This window comes from Dipodomys spectabilis, unplaced genomic scaffold (assembly GCF_019054845.1).
Source record: "Dipodomys spectabilis isolate Male_0828 unplaced genomic scaffold, ASM1905484v1 ptg000411l, whole genome shotgun sequence".
In the NCBI taxonomy this organism is placed as follows: domain Eukaryota; kingdom Metazoa; phylum Chordata; class Mammalia; order Rodentia; family Heteromyidae; genus Dipodomys; species Dipodomys spectabilis.
This window is the reverse complement of record NW_024871088.1, coordinates 1,153,019-1,179,660: the sequence shown is the minus strand read 5'-3', so window position 1 is coordinate 1,179,660 and position 26,642 is coordinate 1,153,019. Positions and strand designations below refer to the sequence as shown.

General features: G+C 46.6%; 1 protein-coding gene across 4 annotated transcripts; it reads right to left on the bottom strand.

Moving 5' to 3' along the window:
* Window positions 1-454: 454 nt before the first annotated feature.
* Ikbkg (inhibitor of nuclear factor kappa B kinase regulatory subunit gamma) lies at window positions 455-26,166 on the bottom strand. Of its 4 annotated transcripts, none has more exons than XM_042667455.1 (10): window positions 26,033-26,166; window positions 20,693-20,894; window positions 18,641-18,852; window positions 13,467-13,582; window positions 8,079-8,231; window positions 6,911-7,007; window positions 3,360-3,503; window positions 2,419-2,561; window positions 2,172-2,233; window positions 455-1,824 (listed from the first exon to the last, which is right to left on the bottom strand). In XM_042667455.1, exons 2-10 carry the CDS (start codon window positions 20,877-20,879, stop codon window positions 1,688-1,690), a joined length of 1,251 nt encoding a protein of 416 aa, XP_042523389.1. In that variant the 5' UTR covers window positions 20,880-20,894; window positions 26,033-26,166; the 3' UTR covers window positions 455-1,687. The 4 variants fall into 4 exon arrangements, with proteins under 4 accessions (XP_042523389.1, XP_042523391.1, XP_042523388.1 ...); XM_042667457.1 differs by having other exon boundaries at window positions 6,932-7,007; XM_042667454.1 differs by having other exon boundaries at window positions 13,467-13,585; window positions 26,033-26,165.
* Between the last annotated feature and the right edge of the window lie 476 nt (window positions 26,167-26,642).

The window sequence follows — 26,642 nt, the reverse complement described above, 5'->3', positions numbered from 1 at the left end:
GACACCCGGACTTTAGGATATGGAAAATCTACTCCCTACCCTGCAGATGCCGAGGAAGGAAGCCCCTGCTCAGGCTTGGGGTATTTTTGTTTGTTTTTTTTGGTCGGTCGTGGGGCTTGAACTCTGGGCTTGGGCGCTGTCCCTGTGCTCTTCAGCTCAAGGTGAGCGCTCTACCGCTTGAGCCACAGCGCCACTTCCAGTTTTCTAGTGGTTTATTGGAGATAAGAGTCTCACGGACTTTGCTGCCCGGGCTGGCTTTGAACCATGATCCTCAGAGCTCAGCCTCCTGAGTAGCTAGGATTACAGGCATGAGCCATCGGCGCCCGGCTTCAGGCTTTTTTTAAAAGACTTTATATTCTAACTGTAGTCAAAGGGAAAAAACCAGAGACATATTCACAGCATTCCATTTGTTATCAGGGAAGCTTGGAGGGGGAAGGACAGGCCTGAGGAGTCAAGTTGTCTATGTGTGTTGTAGTTTCTCAACTTCAGCTTTCTTTCTGTTACTACAATTGCAGGGTTGAAACCCACGGCCGTGATATACAAGAAAATATCCAGAACCTTGCAAAACTAGTGAAAACTCTCCTTGTTCCTAATGTGCCGGTCATTGTCAACTGGCTTTCGTTTACAAGGCCAGAGCATTTGGGACTGGGTAGGATATGGCATTGCACACCTGTGAAATGCGAGAAACCATGGCCATCACCATTCACCCTGGAGAGTAACACACTTAGCTAAGAGACCACTTCAGTGTTAGGGGAAAAATAAAAGAGTATACATGTATGAAGCATCCTGTCAGAGCACAAAGTGTTTGTAACACAAACGTTTGTTTGTAACCCAAAGCAGTGAAAAGAAAAAAATGGATAAATGTGACTACCTAAAGAGAAAAAGATAATAAAACCAAAATGGGACACCATATGTGCTAATCATAATAATGACTAAAGAGCTCCTAAAAGCCCAGAAACAAAAGATAATGGCTAGAGAGAGAAATTGGTAAGAAATATGAACAGCCTTCACATGGCAGGGAACTGAGTAGCCCAGTTCCCGCAGAATGATGCTCAAGGTCACTTCATACCTAGTGGACGGCAAAACCCAGAAATCTATCTGCCCACCTCCTCCTGGAAAGACTGCAGTACCACTTCTAAGCATTCCAAAGACACACATGATTGGTGTGAAAGCATCTTCACCAAATCATTAATGGTAGCAAAAATACTAGGGGAGAAAAGGCAAACGGCCATTAATGGCACTGGTTAAACATACCATGGTATGGCAACAAAGTAGCGTGTCATGTGGCCCAGGTGGAAAGACTGCAGCTCAAGGGCTCAGGGTAGGCAAATCAACAGCCAGAGAGAAGTCAAGCTACACCCAGGTGTGATTAGGGAAGTGGTTTTCCTTGAGTGCCCCTGGCCTCCATTCTAGAGGGGCAGAGACAAGATTTGCCACCAGAAGTGTATAGTTAAGGCAGACAGAACAGAAGGAAAAGAGAAAAACATGAGACCTGACTGGAGCTCCAATTACCCCAAAAGAAGTGGACTAGCAGACAAAAACACTGAAGGAAGGGCCCTGCAGTTACTTCCTGGGGTCGGCTTTTTGGCACTAAGTCCTTAGTTCTGGTCTAAGCAGGCAGGAGAGGCAAGCATAGATTGCTTTGTCCTGAGCATAGCATATGCTGGTGTCGTTGGAGCAGCCAGCCCTACTCAATGCACTCCATCACATGGATTTGTAGAGTGTCCATATCAGGAGCCTGATACTGGCACTTGGGACAACAGAAGTCGGGTGGCTCCTCAGGGGGGCTTCTCCTCTGGTTGGGCGGGTGAAAGGAGTGATGAACTGAGAAGAGAAAACAGACACTAGATGGGTGGGCTGCATGCACAACCCGGGTAGAAACTGAGGGGAAGGGAGGATGCCAATGTGTTAAGACCTGATGGTACTTCCATATCTGACCACAAGTGTCACCACCCACATGTGACCAGGAGCCGGGACCACCACCCAGGACTACCAGGGGCTCTCAAGGAGAACCTCTTCCCCACATCTCAGGGGTAGGGGTGGGGCTACAGATGGGGGGGGCAGCCAACATATGTTGCTCACTCTTAGAGAGGCCAACACATCCCTCTGCACGCAACCCTGCCTCTCTGCCCACCCTACTTGCAGCCCAATGTGGATTCTCACCCACTCACCTGGGGCAGGGGGCAAAGGGGGCTGGGAGGTCTCTACATGCCGCTTCCTCATATCCTCAATCCTTTGAAAATAGAAACCATCTGATCAAAACATGCATTTCAGTGAAGTTCCTGGCTGGACTAGTGTGGAAGGTCACTAGGACAGGTCAAGGGCAAAAGATGCCTAACCCAAAAGCCAGTAGCTATCAGTCTCCTGAACTTATTAGTCACCACCCAGTTTCATACCCACTCTTCATATAGGGCCCACCTGGCTGACTCCTGGCAACTGGCCTTCAGCTTGCTGTACTCCCGCTGTAGCTGCTCCAGCTGCTCCTGCAGAAGCTCCTTCTTCTCAGCCAGCTTCTCACGGGCCTGCCTCTCAGCCTGGAAGTCTGCCTTGTAAATATCCGCCTAGCAAATCCAAGAGAGGGATATGCCTACCACCTATCACCTGCCCATCACCCACTCATGCCATACCCCAGGGGAATAAAGCCCTCTGGGATCCTGGCCCCACATAGGAAAACAGATATGTCATCAAGAGATCCTATGGCACTGAGAGATCAAGGAACAGAGCATGACACGCAGAAAGCCTAAGAGAGGCTGGGCACCGATGGCTCAGACCTGTAATCCTAGCTACTCAGGAGGCTGAGATTTGAGAATCTCAGTTCAAAGCCAGCCTAGGCAGGAAAGTCCGGGAGACTCTTATCTCCAATTGACCACCAGAAAACCGGAAGTGGTGCTGTGGCTCAAGTGACAGAGTGCTCACCTTGAGCTCAAGAGCTGAGGGACAGTGCCCAGGCCCAGAGTTCAAGCCCCATGACCAACAAAAACAAGAAAGAAAGCCTAAGAGAGGACACCATAAAATGACACCAAAAAGCTGGGCATTGGTGGTTCAAGCCTGTAATCTTAGCTACTCAGGATACTGAGATCTGAGGATTGTGATTCAAAGCCAGCCCAGGAAAGAAAATTCCTGAGACTCTTATTTCCAATTAATCTCAGAAAAAGCTGGAAATGGTGCTGTGGCTCAAAGTGATAAGAGTGTTCGACTGGAGCAAAAGGAGCCCAGGGACAGTGCCAAGGGCCCGAGTTCAAGCCTCAGGACTGGCAAAAAAAAAAAAGAGAGAGAGAGAGACTAAAGAAACATGGTGGGACCAAGTGCTAGAGTAAGCCACGGTGCTCACAGAGCGCAGGCCAGAGGAGATACCTCACCTGGGCCTTGAGAACTGGCACCGTCTCCATCACAGTCTTGTGCTGCTCAGCCTCCTCCTTCAGCTTGTCAATCACTTCCTGCTTAGCCACCAGGGCCTCCTCAGCCTGCTGGAGCTGCTGCCTGAGGTCTTCCAGTTGCATTCCCTAGAGATACGCAAAGAGCACTGATAGAGCCTCCCAACCCAAAGCAAGCCCAAGCACCTCCCAAGCAGGCCACTACTCAGAGTAAGAACTAAGAGAGACAAAAGAAGCCCCCTAGCTCACCAAAATCTGTGACAATGCTGGCCTCATCCCATGAACTTCAGGACACATGACAAGATCTTAGCACATATAGAATAAAGGCTACATCCTGTCACAGCCCCAGGGGGGACAGAAAAAATGGTGAAGATTTTCTCAAGATGTAAGGCTATCAGGACTTATGGGCTCTCTGTGATCATCTAGCACTGCCTCCCACCTGGGAGCTGATCCCTTCCCAAATCCTCAGCTCAACAGCCCTTCTCTGACTGTCCCACTTGATGTGCCTACACCAAAGGAAGCAGGTCCCAAGCACTAACATGCCACTGACCACAGGCCCTTCACACATCACTAAGCTCCAATAGATGGGGTTTTCCACTCTTCCACCTGGTCTGCCAACACACACACACACACACACACACACGCGCGCGCCACTCTTCTCACCAAGACTTCTCTCCAGAGATGTGGCCATTTTTTTTTCAGTCGGTCGTGGGGCCTGAACTCTGGGCCTGGGCACTGTCCCTCAGCTCTTCAGCTCAAGGCTCACTAGCTCAAAGCTAGTGCTCTACCACTTGAGCCACAGCACCACTTCTGGCTTTTTTCTGCTTATGTGGTGCTGAGGAATAGAACTCAGGGCCTCATGCATGCGAGGCAAGCACTCTACCATTGAGCCAACTTCCCAGCCCAGATGTGGCCATTTTTAATAAGTAACTCTTCCTCGGGTCACGTAAAAAGAGTTACTTACAAAAGGAACTCATAAAAATTATATAATACTTATAAATTTCCTCTGGGGAAGATCATGGCTGACAATATCCTTCTTAAAACATGAATACAGAGCTGGGAAGTTGGCTCAGTGGTAGAGCGCTTGCCTTGCATGCCTGAGACCCTGGGTTCGATTCCTCAGCACCACATAAGCAAAAAGAAAAAAAGCTGGAAGTGGCGCTGTGACTCACGTGGACTCAAGTGGCAGGGTGCTCGCCTTGAGCTGAAGAGCTGAGGGACAGCGCTCAGGCGCAGAGTTCAGGCCCCACAACCGGACCCAAAAAAAAAAAAAAAACATGAATACAACAGAAATGGAGGGACAAAGTGTAAACAAATGCAGCAATGGTACTCACTAGACATTATATTGAAAATGAATTATACAACTTGTAGGGGGAATGGGAGGGAAAAACTAGGAGTAAGAGAAGGGAAGATATTGTCTAAAAAGGTATACTTATGCCAGGTGCCAGTGGCTCACACCTATAATTCTAGCTACTCAAGAGGCTGAGACCTGAGGATCATGGTTCCAAGCCAGCCTGGACACAAAAGTCCCCATGAGACTCTGACCTCCAATTAACCACTCAAAATCCAGAAGTAAAGCTGTGATAGAAGGATAGCTTTGAGAATAAGAGCTCTGGGAAAGCACCCACATCCTGAGTAGAAGCCCCATGACTTACAAAAAAAAAAGAAATGCACTTGTTACCTGAGTTATCTACCTGTAACCTCTATGTACATCACCTTTAAAATAACAATAAGCCGTGCACTGGTGGCTCACACCTGTAATTCTAGCTACTCAGAAGGCTGAGATCTGAGGATCATGGCTCAAAGCCAGCCTGGGCAGGAAAATCCATGAGACTCTCATCTCCAAATAACCACCAGAAAACTGGAAGTGGCGCTGTGACTCATATGGTAGAGCACTCACCTTAAACTGAAAAGCTCAGGGACAGCAACTAGGGCCAGAGTTCAAGCCCCAGGACTGACAAAAATAAATAAATAAAATAAAATAATTTAAAAAATTTAAATGTGAGTGCAAGCCAACTTATTGCTTTCACAAGTAGTCACATACACAACCCAGGCATGTTGATTAATCCTTTAAAAATGAAGGTCGTGCGGCTCACTCCTGTAATCCTAGCTACTTAGGAGGTTAGAACTGAGGATCATGGCTCAAAGCCAGCCTAGGCAGCAAAGTCTGTGAGACTCTTATCTCCAATTAACCACAAGAAAACCAGAAGTGGCACTGTGGCTCAAAGTGGTAGAGCACTAGCTTTGAGCACAAAAGCTCAAGGACAGCACCAAGGCCCTGAGTTCAAGCCCCACAACTGAAAAAAAATGAAGATATTCAGGCAGGCACCACTGGCTCATGCCTGTAATCCTAACTACTGAGGAGACTGAGATTTGATGATCATAGTTTGAAGCCAGCCCAGGCAGGAAAGTCCATAAGACTCATCTCCAATTCACCAGTAAAAAGCTGGAAGTAGAACTGTGGCTCAAGTAGTAGAGTGCTAGCCTTGAGCACAAATGCTCAGGGACTGTACCCAGGCCCTAGTTCAAGCCCTTGCACTGGTACCAATTTTTTTTTTAAGAGAAAACGTTGGCCAAGCATTGGTGGCTCACACCTATAATACTAGCTACTCAAGAGGCTGAGATCTGAGGATTATGGTTCAAAGCCAGCCCCAGCAGGAAAGTCCAAGTCCGTGAGACTATCTCCAATAAACCACTCAGAAAACCGGAAGTGGCACAGTGGCTCAAGTGGTACAGCACTGGCCTTGAGCTGAAGAGCTGAGGGACAGCACCCAGGCCCAGAGTTCAAGCCCCATGACCAACAAAAAGAAAAAGAAAAAAAGTATGAGACAGCAGCAAGGCTCTGATAAGAGTTCAAGCCCCATATCTGCACAAAAAAAAGTGATTGCTAGAAACTGCACTCAGTTTAGGTCTGATTAGGACAAACTAGAAAAAAGTTCCCATCTGCCTTTCCAGTGGGCATAGAATGTTAATGGATCTTTTTTTTTTTTTTTTGGGTCCGGTCGTGGGACTGAACTCTGGGCCTGGGCACTGTCCCTCAGCTCTTCAGCTCAAGGCTAGCACTCTACCACTTGAGCCACAGCGCCACTTCCGGCTTTTTTCTTATGTGGTGCTGAGGAATCGATCCCAGGGCCTCGAGCATGCAAAGCAAGTGCTCTACCACTGAGCCACCTTCCCAGCCCCTGTTAATGGATCTTATTCTAGCTCTGGGCTACAAGCGGCACTGTTAATGGCTACCAGGAGGACATGACCACATAGACAATTGTGCCTCAGCCCCACAATGAGCATGCCAAGGTCCCAGCCCAGCCTTAGGGCACCAAGAGGTGCCCTACTCATGTGCTCCCTCTGCTTGAGGGCTTTCCCTAAATGGATGTAGCTGCAGCCTTGATACAGATCTAGAGTAAGTTGAGTATACGTCCAAAAAGCCAATTCTGTCAGGTCTCAAGGGTCATGTTCATCTCTGTCCCTAGGAACAAAGGGAGAGGCAGAGGAAGAGAAGGAAGAAGAGGGGGCTGCTCCAGCCTGGTCATACTCACTCGCTTACGTTCACTGCTCACCATGCTACTCTTGATGTGGTTGTCGTAGTCTTGGAAGAGCTGGTGATAAGCCATCTGCAACTGGGCCAGCTTCCGCCTATAAAAAAAGGAGATGTCTCTGGAGAGACCACCTTGTCCTAGCCTACCTAGAGCTTGCCTAGACAAGCTCTACCCTCTGGCTTCTTGTTCCATAACAGAACTAGAATAGGGGCCTCTAGGGGTACCGAAATTATGAGACAGGCTTTGAATTACTGCAACTGACTAGGTTGCTAAATTGTTCCTATCATTTTTTCCTTAACCCTAAGCTTTTAAAATGTTTAGAAGGGCTGAGGTATAACTCAGTAGTAGAATATTTGCCTAGAGCATGCACAAGGCATGCACAAAGCCCTGGGCCCACGTATATAATCATGTGGAAGTATCCTGTACTCTTCAAAAATGTCAACTACAGCTGAAGGCATGGCTCCACAGGAGATCCCCTTCCTTGCAAGCATGAGGACCAGAACTCAAACCCCAAATACCACCAAAAAGAAAAGCACAAAGGCAAGAAAATTGTTCTGGATTAAAAGAAACTCAAAAGACATCCAAGAAAAGAAATTTGGACTGCTGGTAGCTCACACCTGTAATCTTAACTACTAAGAAGGCTGTGACCTTAGGATCCTGGTTTAAAAAACAGCACAGGAAGGAAAGTTCATGAGACTCTTATCTCCTATTAACCACTTAAAAGCTGGAAGTGGAACTGTGGCTCAAGTTGTAAAGCACTAGACTTGCACACAAAATCTTAGGGACAGAGCCCAGGTCCTGAATTCAATCCCCATAAGCATGTGACTTCTAACATGTTACTTAACCTCAATGTAAATTAAGCACTTACACAGTGAATAAGGACATAATGGGCCAAAAGCTTGGTGCTCTATGACCTGCTTTGAAAATAAAGTATCTTGAAATAGGGCAGAAAAGAGTATGTGCAGGATATCTAGTGAGCTGTGAAGGTAGACTAGATCATAAATAGTACTCTCATCTCAAAGATAAACGGTTTGAATACAGTAACAGTCAACTCTACCATTAGCAACACTAAAGAAAAGAGTCAGCCCTCACCCACAGCCAGTCCCTACAAGATTTGAAAAACCATGGGCCCTTTGGCATCTCCCAGTCACCCTTCCCATAGACTCACTTCTCCTCTGAGGCAGCCTGGCGCTCCATGCGCAGGGCAGCCTCCATGCTCTGGCTCTGCATCCGCAGCTGGTCCACCTGTACGCTGTGCTGCTGCTGCAGAGCCTCCCGCTCGCTCTCCAGCTGCCTGGCCTGCTCGCTGGCTGCCCGCGCCCTGGTATTGGAGGAAGAACACACTGAGGGGACTACAAGCAGGGTAGCACAGGCTAAGGGGTCAGGTTATGAACATCTGTGACTACAAGCTGAGCTCAGGTGACAGAGCAGAGGCAGGGAGCCAGCTGGAAGACGGCAGATAAGGAGTTCCACCTAAAATGTTTTTGCTTCAGTGGGGCTCATCAGGCAATGGAAGATAGACAGTAAGGAAACCTGAAAATCAAGGGAAAAAAGAGCCAAGAAGAGGGTGAGGAGCCTGCCCTCTGAGCTGCTTGCTGGAATTAGGTGAAAAGAGACACAGGGAATGCCGAAGCCGGAAGCAAGAACAGAGAGAGACTTGTAGGAGCAGGCTTGTAGAAGGGGGCTAGTACTGAGTTCAAGGGTGGACTAAGGTTTGACCCCAGCTCACAGCTCAGCTGGAGTCCTTGGCACTTTTGTGGAAGCCCACTTTGCACAGTTGGGTAATAGGGACTTGAGGGGCAGGACATGCCTTGGCAGGGAATACTATCACTGTAAAAGCACAGGTTATTTCACCATGATCACCCCCTCCTGCCAAAATCTCCTAACTAGCCCATCACTCCCTATGGCTCCCTTAGTCTCCAATTTCCAGAATCTAGCCACATCATCTTGCTGCTCTGACATGTTCCACAACCCTGCTGCAAGAACAATGAATTTCCAAGTGGTCCTGGGGTGGTCTGTGAGGACAGGTCATCCCCACTCTGCAAAGGCAGGCTTGGGCTCTTGGGTTAGGGTTAGGGCCCTCCCCACTTCTGCTTTTGCTCACATGGCTCCCCTACCCACTCTGAGCCCAACCACACTCCCATCCTTTATGCCAGAAAGCAACCCTGATAACAGCCCCACATACCTATAGCCTCTGACCACCTACTGCTCTACGAGGGGCTTCCCTCATCTGTGTGAATGGCAGCATCAGGGCACTATGAAAGTCACAGCGGCATAGAATTCCACCAGAAAGAATGACACTGCCCCATTTATTAGGAAAAGGAAAGACTTGGAAAAAAAATTATATTAAGTGAAGTAAGCCAGGCCCAAAGAAGCATAGGTCCCATGGCTTCCCTTATTTGCAATAACTAGTATATATCTAGGAAAGGCGGTAAAGGATAAAAGCTATGTACATAAGACCATATAAGATGATGCTAAGCAAAAAGAACCCTAAGATAGGGACACAAGAGGTTTTATCTTTCTTGATGTTGCTTTTAATATACTTATAATGTACTATGTGATTTTTTTGTTTCTTTTGTACGTTCTTCCCGCATGGTATAACCCCTGTTGTCAGTGTATTTGATTCTAGTGCCCTGAATCTTTTTTTTTTTTTTGATCCGTCGTGGGGCTTGAACTCTGGGCTTGGGTGCTGTCCCTGCGCTCTTCAGCTCAAGGCGAGCACTCTGCCACTTGAGCCACAGCGCCACTTCCAGTTTTCTAGTGGTTTACTGGAGTTAAGAGTCTCATGGACTTTCCTGCCCAGGCTGGCTTTGAATCAGGATCCTCAGATCTCAGCCTCCTGAGTAGCTAGGATTACAGGCATGAGCCACCAGTGCCCAGTTTGCCATGCATCTTGTATATACATTTTTCTAATTTGGGGAGGGTAAGGGAAATAACAAAATGCTGAAATAAGGATACAGGTTGACCCACTGTAACAATGAGATGTACAAGACACTACGTTGAAAATGAACTTTACAACTTGGGGCGGGGGAAGAGTTGGAGAGGTGGGCAGGGAAAGGATGGTAGGGGATAAACAAAGGAGGGGGTAACAAAGCTTGATAGGAAATGTACTCATTACCTTACTCATGTAACTGTAACCCCTCTGTACAGTATCTTTACAATTAAAAATATATATTGAATAAAAAATTAATTTAAAAAAAGAAAAGAAAATCACAATGGCGCCGGGTGCCAGTGGCTCACACCTGTAATCCTAACTACTCAGAAGGCTGAGATCTGAGGATCAAGGTTCAAAGCTAGCCCAGGCAGGAAAGTCCAGGAGACTCTTATCTCCAATTAATCACCAGAAAACCAGAAGTGGTGCTGTGGCTCAAGTGGTAGAGCACTTGCCTTGAGTTGAAGAGCTCAGGGACAGTGCCATGGCCCAGAGTTTAAGCCCCATGACTGACAAAAAGAAAAAAAAAATCACAACGGCATCCCTGACCTTTCACCCAATGATCCCACTTATGGCAACCAAAACTGCTTTGCAAAAGAGTAAGTAGCAGGCCTTAAGCCACATATCTGCAAAGTGGGCCCTGGGCTGCTATAAGTTCCCTGTGCTGCTTGTGACACTCTCCCTGTCTGAATTGTTCATACAGTGAAGCCTACACAGAGAACCTGCTTGTTTTCCTAGAAGTCAGGAATGTTGGTATGTGCCTGGCAGAAGGCACTAATGAGCATTCCCAACAGAAATGCAAGGTGCTGAGTCTTAGTAGATAAGGTATCCCTAATGCAGAAACAGTCTGTGTGGACAAGTACACAACAAAAAAAGAGAATTATAGAGCAATCTCTTTGATAAACATAGACCCAAAACTTCTCAATAAAATACTTGCAAACCAAATTTAATAAAACATTAAAAAGGTCAGCCAGAACCAAGCACAGGTGGCTCATAGCTATAATTCTAGCTACTATGGAGGCTATGATCTGAGAAAGGAGATTAAGAGCTATCCCAAGCTGGCAAATCCCTGAGACTCTCATCCTTGATTAGGCAATAAAAAGCCAGAGTGGAAGTATGTCTCAAGTGGTAGAGCACTAGCGTCAAGCAAACGAGCCAATTGAGAGCAAGAGGCTTGAAGTTCAAGACCCACTACCAGCACACATGCATGCATAAATTAATTAATTAAAATAAAAGGATTAGCTGGGAAGAGTTGCTTAAAAGTCTGTAATACTAGCTATCTGGAGGTAGAGTTCAGGGGACTGAAGTTAAGGCCAACTAGGAAAAAACAGTTCAAGAGACAGTATCTTGGTCAATGGCTGGGAGTAGTGGCACCCAACTGTCATCCCATCCAATTCCGTGTGACACAGGAAGCACAAATAGGAGGATCAAAGCCAAGAGTTTCTCAGGCATAAAGCAAGATTCTACTTCAAAAATAATGTAGGCTGAGAATATGGCTTAGTGGTAGAGTGCTTATCTAGCATCCATGAAAAGCTGGGTTCCATTCCTCAGTACCACATAAACAGAAAAAGCCAGAAGTGGCACTGTGGCTCAAGTGGTAGAGTGCTAGCCTTGAGCAAAAGAGGCTCAGAGACAGTGCCCAGGACCTGAGTTCATGCCCCAGGATTGGCAAAATAAATAAATGAAAACAAAAAATAATTAAAATAGTCAGGCACTGGTGGCTCACATCTGTAATTTTAGCTACTCAGGAGGCTGCAATCTTGAGGATTGTGGTTTGAAGCCAGCCCAGGCAAGAAAGTCTGTGACACTCTTATCTCCAATTAACTACAAAAAAGCTAAGAGGTGAGTTGTGGCTCAAGTGGAAGAGCACTAGCCTTGAGCCAAAGAGATCAGGGACAACACCCAGGCCCTGAGTTCAAGTCCCAGGACTAGCACCAAAAAATAATAATGTAAAAAGAGGTTGGAGGCATGGTTCAAGAGGGAGAGCACCTTCCTAGCAAGCACAAGGCCACAGTTTCAGTCCCTATTACTGCCAAAAACAACAACATATACCATGATCAAGTTGGCTGTAAGCGAAGTCGTTCAATATATGTAAATCAATAAACATAATACAGCAACACAATCAAAAAATCACATGATCATCTCAGCTACCACAGAAAAAGACCTTTGAAAAAATTCAACACCCTTTTATGATTAAAAACTCTGAAGAAACTAGGAATAAAAGGAATGTACATGAACATAATAAAGGTATAAATGACAAATTTATAAGCAACATCATATTGAACAGGGAAAAACATAAATCAGCCAGGTGCCAGTGGCTCACACCTATAATCCCAGCTACTCAGGAGGCTGAGATCTGAGGATTACAGTTCAAATCCAGCCTGGGCAGGAAAGTCTGTGAGACATCTCCAATTAACCACTAGAAAACTGGAAGTAGTGCTGTGGCTCAAAGTAGTAGAATGCTAGCCTTTTGTGAAAAAGCTCAGGGGCAGCACCTAGGCCCCAAGACCAAAAAAAAAAAAAAAAAAAAAACATTTCCTCTGAAGTCAGAAACAAGACAATGGTGTCTAATCCTCCACTCATATTCAGTAAAGTACTATAATTCCTAGCCAGAGTAATTAAGCAAAAAAAGAAACAAGGATTCAAATGGAGGAGTTAAATTATCCCTATTTGCAAATTATAGGACCCAATATTTAAAAGGCCTCATGCTTTCGCTGGGCTTTTTCAGCCAAGATATCCAACAACCCATGAACTGATAAAATATAGTGAACATATACATACAGATCATGGAATATTACCCATAAAGAAAAATAACACTGGCACCACTGGCTAACGTCTATAATCCTAGCTACTCAGGAGCCTGAGATCCTGAGATCTGTGGGTCGTATTTCAAAGCCATCCCAGGCAGGAAAGTCCACGAGACTCTTATCTCAAAGTAACCACCAGAAAACTAGAAGAGATGCTGTGGCTCAAAGTGGTAGAACACTAGCCTTGAGTGGAAAAGCTCAGGGACAGTGCCTAAGCCCTGAGTTCAAGCCCCATGGCCAACAAAAAAAAAATGTCATGGCACTTGCAAGAAAGTAGAACTAGAGATCATCATATTCAATGAAACAAGCTAAGCTATGTATATGTAGACACATGTATGTGTGCACATGCATGCGCACGCATCAAATTGTATAGAATTTGATTGTAACTATAGCATTGTTTTCAAGGGGGATGAGCAGGAAGAGGGTGGAAAATAGAATAATGGAGAATGAATAATATCTATGTATGAAAAAATGGCTTAAGTGGGAGATATTGTTCTCTGTGCTCCTTAACAGGCAAGACAACCTTCCCCAGTCTTTACTAGGGTGGATCCTACCAAGTACCCATTGGACAAACCTAAGTCTTACATGTGGCTTTAGGGTTCCCTAAAACGTCTCCTAACGAAATAACCCAATCTCCAGCAGAGTCAGAGAACCTGGTGACAAGAGCTGGGACCCAGGTCCTCAATGATTAGGTTAGAACTCTTCCAACCAACCCTGAAAGCACCAGTGTACATGCAGTAACTGCTTCCATCCTCTCAGAGAAAAATCCATGGAGCCTTCTTGGAGCCTCCATGACAGGCATTCCTTCCCCACTCACCTGCCCTCCAAAGCCTGGAGTTCTTTGGTAGCAGCCTCCAGGCGACTCTGGCTCTCCTGGAGCTCCCCCAGTAATGATGTCACCTGGGCTTTCACAGAAGCCTTGTCGTCAGCCATCTGCTGCAGAAGGAAAGGTCACTTCCTGTCAGTGCTGCTTTCTCCCCAGCTGCCCATTTCTAGCCTACAAGCAACTGGGACAGATGTACCCTGAGGGTTTCTTGTCTGCATTCATCAACCCCAAACCCATGTACCCCAGGGCCTCGTGAGCCCAATGGCCACTTGACCTTCCCCAGTCACCTACCTCAACTGTCACTGCTGGCTGAGATGCATTTCCTAGTCTCCACTCACTGCCTCCTCTCCCAAGGCTGCTGCCTGATCCAGCAGGACAATGAGCAATGGAAGAAGACTGAGTCCCAATTACCCATACCCCTAGGCTCCCTCCTCATCTTTTTGTTGTTGTTGGTCGTGGGGCCTGAATTCTGGGCCTGGGCGCTGTCCCTCAGCTCTTCAGCTCAAGGCTAGAGCTCTACCACTTGAGCCATGGCACCACTTCTGGCTTTTTCTGCTCATGTGGTGCTCAAGAATTGAACCCAGGGCCTCGTGCATGCAAGGCAAGCACTCTACCACTGAACCACCTTCCGAGCCCCTCCTTCCTCATCTTTGTGGATAGGGGAACACAAGGCCCCTAAGAAACCCAGGAGCAGGGGCTGGGAAGGTGGCTCAGTGGTAGAGCGCTTGCCTTGCATGCATGAGGCCCTGGGTTCGATTCCTTAGCACCACATAAGCAGAAAAAAAAGCCAGAAATGGTGCTATGGATCAAGAGGTAGCGTGCTAGCCTTGAGCTGAAGAGCTGAGGGACAGCGCCCAGGCCCAGAGTTCAGGCCCCACAACTGGACCCCCCAAAAAAAAGAAACCCAGGAGCATAGAGATACCTAAGGACTTCTGCAGTGGCTGACAGCTCAGCCACTGACTGGTCACTAGACCTAAAAACGCGGAACTAACATATCATGTAGCAGGGGCACCATCACTGTATACCTCTTAGCCTCTAAACTCAGTGAAGAGGGAGTGGTCTGTGGCTCAGGTGGCAGAACACTAACCTTGAGCTGAAGAGCTGAGGGACAGCGCCCAGGCCCAGAGTTCAAGCCCCATGACCAACAAAAAATACTCAGTGAAGAAAAATACAGGCCTAGTCTACACACCTAGGGACAAGGGAAACAGGTTTCTCAGAGCAAGAATGAATACTAAATCTTTTCCTTTTGCATATGCTAGTCCTGAGACTTGAACTCAGGGCCTGGGTTCTGTCCCTAAGCTTTGTTTGCTAAAGGCTAGTGCTCTATCACTTGAGCCACAGCTCTACTTCCAGCTTTTTTTTTTTTTTAGTAGTTTATTGAAGATAAGAGTCTCACAGACTTTTTGCCTGGTCTGGCTTAGAACTGCAATCCTCAGATCTCAGCTTCCTGAGTAGCCAGGATTAATGAGCCACTGGCACCCAGCCTAAATCTTTTAATTTCTGAGAATTGCAAAATGTTCTATTCAACCCTAAACTAAGAGATCGGATCAAACTTTAACATGGCTACAAGCAGCCTAAGTACATTCCTCAAAAGTTCTAGGCCCTCCCACCCAATTCCTATTTGTAAATGCTCAAATGCTTAAAAAAATGCTGAGGGCTATTAAGACATAGACCTGCTGACCTGCTAGGCACCAGTGGCTCACGCCTGTAATCCTAGCTGCTCAGGAAGCTGAGATCTAAGGATTGCAGTTCAAAGGCAGCCCGGGCAGGAAAGTCCATGAGACTCTTATCTCCAATTAACCATCAGAAAACCAGAAGTGGTGCTGTGGTTCAAGTGTAGAGCGCTCGCCTTGAGCTGAAGAGCTCGGGGAGAGCACGAAGGCCCAGAGTTCAAGCCCCACAGCCGACAAAAAAAAAAGGCATAGACCTGAGACCTCACATAGGCCCTTGACCTTTCCTGAAGCATTTACTGAGAAGACGGTCAGTTGTGAACCCTTCCTGTCTGCATTTCTCCTACACTCCAATTGCCTCTGTCTCAAGGACCTGAGAGTTATTCCTTTGAAGTGGAAATCATCAAGAAGGATCCCTCAGTCTTAAGAGGATACAATCCTGCCAGGCATAAGAGGCTCAAACCTAAAATCCTAGCTACTCAGGAGGCTGAAATCTGAGGATCAAAATTCAAAAGCCAGTCCAGGCAGAAAAATCTTATCTCTAGTTAACCACCCAAAAAGGCTAAAGTGGGCATGACATTGTCCAAAAAGAAATACATTCACTACCTCACTTAAGTAACTAACCCCTCTGTACATCACCTTTATAATAGCAATAAAAAATAGTAAATACAAGGAAAAAAGTAAAAAATTATATATATTTTAAAGGCTGGAGTTGTGACTCAAGTAGTAGAACCCTAGCACAAAAGCTCAGGAGCAGTGCCCAGGCCATGAGTTCAAGCTACAGAACAGGCACGAAAAGGGGATAGAATTCTGCCAGGCTCTGGTGGCTCATACTTATAATCCTAGCTACTCAGGAGATTGAGAATCTGAGGATTTGGTTTGAAGCCAGCCTAGGCAGGAAAGTCTGTGCGACTCTTACCTCAAATTAACTAGCAAAATGCTGGAAGTGGAGCTGTGGCTAAAGTAATAGCCAGTCTTGAGTGAAAAAGCCAAGTAAGAGTGTGAGGCCCTAGCTGGGCGCTGATGGCTCACAGCTGTAATCCTAGCTACTCAGGAGGCTGAGAACTGGCTCAAAGCCAGCCCAGGCAGGAAAGTCTATGAGACTCTCGTCTCCAATAAACCTCCAGAAAACCAGAAGAGGCGCTGTAGTTCAAGTGGTAGAGCACTCGCCTTGAGCTATAGAGCTCAGGGACAGTACCAGGCCCAGAGTTCAAAAGCCCCACAACCAACAAAAAAAATAAAATAAAATAAAAGAGCGTGAGGCTCTGAGTTCAAGCCCCAGTATCAGCACAAAAAAAGAAGATAGAATCCTAACTTTGATTCATGCTTCCTGGGAGACATAGTAGCCTCATCATATTGATAGTGACACCCTTTGTCACCTTTCACTTGAGCCCCTGCCCTTGCTCCACTCCCTCTCTCCTTCTATTTATTTACTTTGTTTTGGGGGTATTAGAGATTAAACTCAGGGCCTCATGATTGAGACGCAAGTACTTTACCATGTCAGCCATGCCACCTAGTGCTTTTGCTTTTAGTTTGCTTTTCAGACAGGGTGTCACACTTTTGCTCAGGCTGACCTTAGACCATGCTGTTCCTACCTCCTTCTCTGGAGAAGCTAGGACCATGGGAGTGTACCAACATACAGTTTGTCCCATATAGTTGGAGCTCTACCACTTAAGCCATACCTCCACTTCCACAGCTTATTTTGAGTAACTTCTGCCCAGACTGGACTCAAACCAAGATTCTTCTATCTCCACTTCTGAGTAGTTCAGAATCTAGGTATATGCCACCACACCCAACTTATTTTTTATTTTTGATGGTACTCCAGGCCTCATAAATGCTGAGCACATGTTCTATTACTGAGCTGTACCCAGGCGCCCGTTGTCCCTTCAAAACATCCAGTCACCTCTGTAGATCAGTATAGAGTTTCATTACAGGCACTGGTGGCTCATGCCTATAATCCTAACTACTTGGGAGGCTGAGATCCGAGGATCATGGTTGGAAACCAACCCAGGCAGAAAGTCTGTGAGACTCTTATCTCCAATTAAGCACCAAAAAAAGACAAAAGTGGAGCTGCACCTCAAATGTTAAAGAGTACTAGCCCTTGAGCATAAAAGCTCAGAGATAGGGAGGGAGAAACTAGGAGAGCTAGGGAAGAGGTACCATTACACTGACTTATGTAACTGTAACCCCTCTGAACATCACCTTTATAATAACATTTTTTAATTTTTTGAGCTCAGGAACAGCACTTCACCCTGAGTTTAAGCCCTAGATCTGGAACACATACACACAGAAGTACAGCTTCAGTTCTTTTCCTACTGTCACAGTCTTTAGTTACTGAACAAAATCTGTTTTTGCAGTTTTTAACAAATATCTACCTTTGTTTACACTTGACACTAGTGTCCTTATAAAAACAGGTGAAGAATCACCTAGGTAGAAAACCACAGGACAACAGAGGCTGAGACTGGAGAGATGCAATTACTAGCCAATGAGTGCCAAGAACTGCTGGGAGCCACCAGACATTGGGAAGAGAGCCTTGAATAGTTTCTCTCTCACGTCCCACAGAAGGAACTCACCCTAATCGCACCTTGATCTTGGCTCTCTAGCCTTAAGAAATGGGGGACAATACATCTGTTGTTTAAGCACCCCAGCATGTGGTACTTTGTTTTGGCAGCCCTAACAAACTCATGCACCTAACCAAATGGCAAATAAACATTAAACAAGGCACTCCCAGCAGTCAGGCACATTGGCCCCTCAGCCCCACAGTGCACATCTTGACTCCAGGGCCAAGAACCCAACTGTGTCAAGTCCTCTCCGCTCTTCCCTACTTCATCCTTCCAGACAGCACAAGCCCTGCTCAATTACTGTTGCCAAGGTCCTGAGACCAGCTGAACCACAAAGGCCCTGAAACATGTCCTCAGCACACACTAGGTATGCCATCCTTTGGGAACAGTATAGCGCAGGGACAACTCACAGGCCTTGAGGCCACATCCTCCACCCCTCAAGGCAGATCTGGGTCCTTGCCTGGTTCCCCGAAAATCCTCGTCAAATCCTCCCTGAGGAGAGTGTTGTGTTCATGTTTACCTGGGGCCTGGAGCCCTGCCAGGTACTCTGTACTGGTATTATGATACAGGTGGGGGCCTTGGAGCACATGGTATCCCGGACCCCAGAGCCCTGGTGAGTTTCCAGACTTATGGTACTATACACACTGCCCCACACCACTGAAAGCACAAGCACCACTTCAAAGGAGGCACCGGAATCTCGCGCGTGTGGCCTCTCCTCACCTCTGTCCTAAGGAGCTGGTACTTTGGCTGATCTTAACCTGCATCCTTTCACTGTCATGAACTGAATGGTGATCCTCTATGGGTGAGTCTCCCAGAGAAGCAAGCCTGAGGATGCTCTGAGAGACCTGTGACCTCAGGCTTTGTGGGAATAATAGTTTCCCTGTAGTTTTCCAACCACATGTGGGTGAAAGCCCCTGCCAGACCCACCAGCTACCTGTTGGCATCTCTTCAGCTGCTCAACTTCCTGCATGGCCTGCTCCCTCTGTCTCCTTAGGTTAAGCTTCTCCAGGCTCAGTTTCTCCACCAGCTTCCTGGCTTCCTGAAATTTGCACATGAGGAACTCCTTCTCCTCCCTCTGGCTGACCTGGAAATGGAGCAGCTGATCACAGCGCTCCCGCAGCATCTGGTTGCTCTGACGGATGGCATCTGGGGACACAGGAGACAACAAAGAGGTAAGTCCTGGCAGCCAGGCAGCCTGGCCCACTAGCTACTGTGTAGATCCATCCAAGCCTAAGACTTATGAGGTCCAAAGCCCAAAGCTGGCCCACCATCATAAAACTTGGGTCCTCTCCCCAAGATAAATGGCTTCTCAACACTCTTTATTTCTTTTTTTTTTTTTTTGGTCCAGTCGTGGGGCCTGAACTCTGGGCCTGGGCGCTGTCCCTCAGCTCTTCATCTCAAGGCTAGCGCTCTACCACTTGAGCCACAGCGCCACTTCGGCTTTTTTCTTTTTGCTTATGTGCTGCTGAGGAATCGAACCCAGGGCCTCATGCATGCAAGGCAAGAGCTCTACCACTGAGCCACCTTCCCAGCCCCAACACTCTTTATTTCTTTAACACTTTCAAATCAATGACAGTAATGATATAGCCTTCAATTTCGATAATGTAGTACTAAACAAATTAATTCGCCTCACTGCAAAGGATATGTCAAGCTGGGTGTTGGTGGCACATGACTGTAATCCTAAATACTCAGGAGGCTGAGATCTAGGGATTGCAGTTCTAAGCCAGACCAGGCAGAAAAATCTGTGAGACAATAAACTACTAAGAAAAAGCCAGTGGTGCTGTGGCTCAAGTGGTAGAGTGCTAGCCTCAAGCAAAAAAAGCTCATGGACAGCACCCAGCCACTGAGTTCAAGCCCCAGGATTGGCACCAGAAAAAAAAAATGTGTCAAATACCACTTGTTTTGTTAAGTGACTAGATTTCATTCAAGTTCTGGTCAGTCCAAGGAGTGCCCACCCTGGGGAACTCAGTCCCAGTTTTACCAGGTTTGTATCTCTGCAGGTTCAAAAACATGCCTGCAGATGGGGGCAAGGGGGAGCAGGTGGGGCAGCAGTATGGGAAATCCAGAAGGGTGCTGACAGAGCAAATTAGCAGCTGCTCTGAAGTTTAACACTCTCAGTTACATATTCAACTGGGACTATAACACCCATCTTTCAAGATGAAGAGTGGCGTGAGAAATAGAAAGGATGCCCAATACCAAAGACAAACCCAAAGAATAGCTGGTCCTCCTCTCAACAGACTAGTCAATGAGCATGTACCAATGTCACAGATGACAGTTAAGGAAAGAACCCAGTCCCCAGCTTCCATAGGACAAATCTTTCAGCTGAAGCCTCTGCCAGGACTGTCCTTGAGCCAGCTGACCCCTTTCCAGGAGCTACACCCTTTCCCAAGGAAGTCGTAAGCTTTTCCCAGGAAAGACCACGCCTCTTCTCAAAGAAGATTATGTCTTCTCCCATGATCCATCCCTGCTCCTTTCTACTCTTCTCATTCTTCTCTTCCCAAAACTGGTCCTGAGAGCACTCTAAATGTATTTCCTGCAGGCTACTGTGCACCAGAGCCTACTTGGAGGAAACAACCTGAAACCAAGTGAGAAGGCAGCTAAGTTTGAAATGCTATGTGGTTCTAGGCATGTGCCCACCAGAGACCCAGCAAACAAGAGGTGCAATTAGGAGGGTAAGCTCTCCCTCCAGCAAGAATGGACTTCCTGACAGGTACTGGTGGCTCATGCCTGTAATTTTACATACTGAGGAGGATCATGATTTGAAGGCAGCCTAGGCAGATGAGTCTGTGAGATTCCATGTCCAAAATAAGCAGCAAGAAGCAGGTATGGTGGCATGGTTCAAGTGGTAGAGTACCAACTAAGCATGCAAATAAGCAAGGTAAGAGAGAATGAGGCCCTGAGTTTAAACCCCATACCACACAACAAAAAAAGTAGACCTTCTGACTTTTTACTGCACCTCCTCTTACACACAGATCTATATACTTACCTCGGAGATCTTGATTCTCCTCCAGACAGCGTTGGAGGCTTTCAGGGGTGCCCTGCTCTGAAGGCAGATGTAGCATGGCTGGCTTCCCCAGAGAAGACTCTTCACCTAGCATGTCCTGGTCCCCTACAGGACCACCACTAGGTTGCACCATCTCACACAACTGATTCTTCCAGAGGTGCCTGCTCATCCAACAAGTCAGTGTCTAGAAGAGAAAGGCAATAGGGACATCACATGATACCACACATAATTTTCTTACCTGCCTGGAGGAGTTACTCTGTGCAGACATGCTAGGCTTGCATTCTGAGTGGAATACGAACCAGTGGACCAGTTTGTCTAGTGTAATCAGGTGCTAAAATGGGATTTTGGATTAAAAGATGGCAAACACTAACATTTTAAAAGGAGAAGACCAGTACATCAGTGTACTGGGAATCCTATGTCCTACACACACCCAAGAAAGAGAAATGGAAGGTCCTGGCCTCTTAACCTAGTGTAATAGGATGAACGATAGCCCCCAAAAGATATATCAAGTCCTAGCACCTGGAAATAATGAATGTGACTTTATTTGGCAAAATTGTCTTTGAAGATGTAAATTAAGGATTTTGGGGGGGGGGGGTCCGGTTGTGGGGCCTGAACTCTAGGCCTGGGCACTGTCCCTCAGCTCTTCAGCTCAAGGCTAGCACTCTACCACTTGAGCCACAGCGCCACTTCAGATTTTTTCTTTTTGCTTCTGTGGTGCTGAGGAATCGAACCCAGGGCCTCAGGCATGCAAGGCAAGCGTTCTACCACTGAGCCACCTTCCCAGCCGCAAGGATCTTAATATGATAACATGTAACCCTATCTCCTAAGCGTGAAGAGAGTTGAATGTGGTAGCGTATACATGTAACCTCAGCATCTGGGAGGCTGAGGCAGGAGGATCAAGAGTTTAAGCCTAGGCCTGGGAAGGTGGCTCAGTGGTAGAGCACTTGCCTTGCATGCCTGAGGCCCTGGGTTCGATTCCTCAGCACCACATAAGCAAAAAGAAAAAAGCTGGAAGTGGCGCTGTGGCTCAAGTGGTAGAGCTCTAGCCTTGAGCTGAAGAGCTGAGGGACAGCGCCCAGGCCCAGAGTTCAGGCCCCATGACCGGACCCCCCCCCCCCAAAAAAAAGAGTTTAAGCCTAAATAACTAGTATATGTCTAGGACAAGCAGAAAAGTTCAAAAGCTCTGTACATATGACCATAAAAGATGATACTAAGCAAAATGAACCCCAAGATAGGGACACAAGAGGTTTTATCTTTCTTACTGTTGTTTTTAATGTAATTATAATGTACTATGTGATTTTTTTTGTTTCTTTTGTATGTTCTTCTCCCATGGTATAACCCGTTTTCACTGTATTTGATTCTGGTGCCCTGCATCTTGTTTATACATTTTTCTAAATTGGGAAGGGGAAGGGAAATAACCAAATGATGAAATAAGGATACAGGTTGACCTATTGTAACAATGAAATGTTCAAGACACTATGTTATGCTGAAAACGAACTTTGCAACTGGGGGGGGAGGGAGGGAGGAGTTTGGGAGGTGGGAGGGAAGGGATGTTAGGGGAAAAACAAAGGAGGGAGTAACAATGCTCGATAGGAAGTTGTACTCATTACTAGTATAACCATAACCCTTCTGTACAGTATCTTTACAATAAAAAAGTATATATTTTAAAAAGGTATATACTAAAAAACCTGTATCCTTGTTTCAGCATTTTGTGATTTTGCCTGAGCTTCTTTTGCTCAAGGGTAGCACTCTACCACTAGAGCCATAGTGCCACTTCCGGCTTTTTCTGTGTATATGTGATACTAAGGAGTTGAAGCCAGGACTTTATGCACACTAGGCAAACACTTTACCACTAAGCAAGCCCTGTTGGGGATTTTTTTTTGCCTGTGCTGGTTTCAAACCTCAACCCTCAGATGTGAGAGAGAGAGAGAGAGAGAGAGAGAGAGAGAGAGAGAGAGAACAGAAGGAAATATACAGCTGAAGAGATCCTATGAAGAAGAAATGTGGCCTTGTTATACTGATTTTATTAGACTTCCAACCTCCAGAATTGTGAGAGATTAAATTTCCATTTGTTTAAGCTACCAAACTTGTAGTCATTCCTTACAGCAAGCACAAACTCAAACACTTAGAAAGAAGGCTTCAAGAAGACTACACTGCGTCTGAAGTATGTTCTCTTGAGACGGGGGTGTTCTCGTGTCCAACACGTGTGAAGGAATGTGAAAGTAGGAGCTGGGCTGTCAGTCTGGGGAAGCAGAGCAGGGACAAGCTGAGCTGTTTATGCTCACTTGTGATCTACATGCAGACTGCACAGGTCAGTGGCAGCCCAAGGGAAAGGCTGATCCAAATGTAAACTTCCAGAATCAGGCCTGGAGTAAGTGAGACTAATTTACAATTGAGTGAACTAAACTTGGCCATTTTGCCTATTAGCCCTGATAGTGTCCCACTGAATCCCCCATAGACTCATCTGCAGCCCCTGACCCAGCTGATCCTTCTCACTCCCTTCATGCACTTCTTTTCTTTGGCTTCCACAACAACCTAGTCCCCTGATGTCCCTCCTATCTCACAGACTGATTCTACTCAGGCCCTTTTACTGGATCCATCTCTCCCCTAATTATATTTACTCCTATAGTTTTATCCAGTGTGATGGCTTGAGCCCCAATCTTAATACTCATCCTGCCCCAAAACAGATTTCTTTCCTGAATTTCAGACGTATCAAACTCAATGCCTACTTAGATAACTAGTAGACGGAGACCTTCTAGGGCTGGGGGGGGGGGGGGGGGATGGAACTCAGTGGTAGAGTATTTGCCAAGCATAGATCAGCACTGAAAAAAGCTATTCTAAAACTACTAACAGTCCCCCAAATCCAGCTCCACCAAGTCTCCTTTATTATCAGCTGAAAACAAAACCATTCTCCAGTTAAAAGGACAAAATACTTGGGAGGTCTTCTTCACCTCCTTCCCTCCATCTCTCAATCTCTCCCTCTCCCTCCTTCCCTCTTTCCCTCTCTCTCTTCCTCTTGCTTTCTCTCTCTCCCTCCCTCTCCCCCTTCCCTTTCTCACTCCTCCTCTTCCTCCTTCCCTCTCTCCCACCCCCCACCCCTCTCTCCATCAGGAAATGCTGTAGCATTAACTATTTCGGTACTGCATTTGAGAGACGTATACAGAAATAGCGTGAAAATAAGGGAAGAACTCTAATGCAGTATACTTTAAGAGAAATGAAAATATGAATGCTCAAAGCAGCATTACTGTCAAGGCAGCCAAAGAATGGAAACAACTAAAATGTCCAAAAACTGATGAATAAATAAAATCTAGTACAACCACATACAATATGAACATATCTTCCAGACACTATGCTGAGAAAGAAACAAGTCACAAAGGGCCACATATTGTATGATCACACTTCTAAGAAATGTACAAAACAGCCAGGCACTGATGGCTCACACAGGTAATCCTAGCTAATCAGGAGGCTGAGAATGGAGGGTCACTATTCTAATATAACACAGTCAGGAAAGTCTTTCCTCTAATAAACCACTAAAAAGCTGGAAGTGGAGGTGTGGCTCAAGTGGCAGTCCTGGGCAAAAAAAAAGGAACGGGAAGGAAAAGAAAGAAATCCAGTTGAGGAAGGAAGGAAGGACATTTAGAGGGATGATAAATGATACAAGAGTTTTGGAGGCGTGATGAAAATGTTCTAGGATTGGTCGTGATAGTTGCATCTCCCTGTGAATGTACTAAAAATAATTTGATTTGTATACTTAAAACAGGTGAATTGTGTGATATATAAATTGAAAAAGCTATCAAAAAACTATTTTGAAGACAATGAGAAGAGTATCAGGGGTATAAATTAAACAAAATTAGTCATGAGTTGATAACTGTTAAAGGCAGGAAAGGGATACATGGTATTTACTTATACTAACCTTTCTATTTTTGTGCATTTTTGTAGTAGTAGAAATTGAATCTAGAATGCTCAACAAGTGCTCAACTACATAAGCCACATCCCCAGCCCGTATTTTGTGCAATTTTAATTTTTTAATACTAAAATGCTCTTGGGCCTGGCACCGGGACTCATGCCTGTAATCCCAGCTACTTGGGAAATTGAGATCAAAAGGGTCACATTTCTTGGCCAGCATAGGATAAAAGTTAGCAGGAACCCATCTGAACAAATAATCCAAGCATGGTGTTATTTACCTATGGTCTCAGCTACATGGGAGTGTGTAAGTAGGAAGACTGAGGTCTAAGGACAACCCAGAAAACTGTTTCCAAAAAATAACAAAGCAAAAAAGGGCTGGAGGTGTAACTCAAATGGCAGAGCAGAGCATCCGAATAGCAAACATCTGAGAAAGCTATCCTCTTCTACATGCATTCCTGTGTAAGTTCCTAACAGGTCACCCTGCTGCTACCCTTCTGCCTTAGTCAGTTGTCCCACTGCAGCCAAAATATCAACCTAACCCAGATTATATACATTTTCACCCACAAATCCTAACATAGCTCCCCACTTCTCAAAAGCTACAGTCCTTAAAACAGCCAAAAGGGCTCTATACCATCCGGTCCCCTATTCCTTCCTCTCCAACCATTCTGCCCTCACTGCAACCATAGTGTTCTGCTGTCAGTTTCTAGAATATGCCAGAATGATCCATTCATTCTCAGGTCGCAAATAAATGACGTGAGGGAAGGCAGATAATAATTGTTTAACAAAATAAGGTGAGGGACATGATTTAAGCTATGCATCTGTTATTAACTGACATGTTGGTTGCTAACCTCTTTTTACAAGTCCTTAAAGATAATTTTAAAAAGACGCTTAGCTTTTGAGGCCTTTGAAGACCTCAAGAGCACTCAAATGTGATGAAAAGCCAGGCACGATAATTCATTCGTTAGCACACCTGCACTCAGGAGACTGAAGCAGAAAAATCTTGAGTTTGAGGCCAGCCTGAGCTACATAGTGAGACCCTGTCTCGAAAGAAGGAAGAAGAGAGAGAGGAAAAGAAAAGAAACTGGAGGTGTGACTGAAATGGTAGAGCGCCAACCTTGATGGAAAAAAGCCAAGCAGGAGCGGGAGGTCCCGAGTTTTATACAGACACGAGTAGATGGGGACGGGAGAAGAGGAGGCAGAAGAAGAGGCGGAGTTTGGTGAGTGGAAAATCTAAGAGTTCTAGAAGAGTTCACGCGCCAGGGGTACGGTCACAAGCTAAAGCGGTAGCGGCGAAATCAGTGCCCACTCGCTGGGTCCCGACGCCGTCCGCTTGAGCCGGTGCTCAAGAAGTATGGGGCAGAAATTGGCTGGACTTGGGACCCGCCGGTAAAACCCTGTCTTGGGAGAAGACCACACCTGTCGGCAGCGTCGGTCGAACGTGAAGAGGGTAGGAGCGGCGGCCTCTCAGCTCCTACGGCCCCTGAGCTCCGAGAAAGTCCAAACGCGGAGGTCGCCCTTCCCTTCTCCGCTGTGGAAACCCCCGCTTCCGGATTCCGGTGTCGTAATCGTGGGATCCGGAAGTAAAACATGCACGCCCTGACCCCTGAAGCACAGACTAGCGGCGAGAGCTGCAAGACTACTACGATGCCGCACCCTCCTCCAGAGGGAAGCCCGGGGCAGCCAGTCTCGGCTGGCCAGCAGGGCGCTCTCCACTGATAAACACCACCCTCCACCTCTTAGGACGTCTCCACCTACATAGTCCCTAGCGTCAGGCAGCAGCATCCTGCCACTGCGTGATCCGTCCCGACCAAGGAGCCAAACCAGGTTGCAGAAGGCACCGCCCACAAGGCACGAGGGAGGCGTGGCCAAATATCGGCGGAAGTGGGGCCCTCCGAGAGGGGCGCGCGCTCGGCCGCTAGGGGGCTGGCGGGAATACTGCACCATAGGGTGAGGCCAGGGTGTCAATGGTTACTCGAGAAACTGCCCGCTGCTGAGCTCTCTCCCTCAACCCGTCGTAATCGCGGGG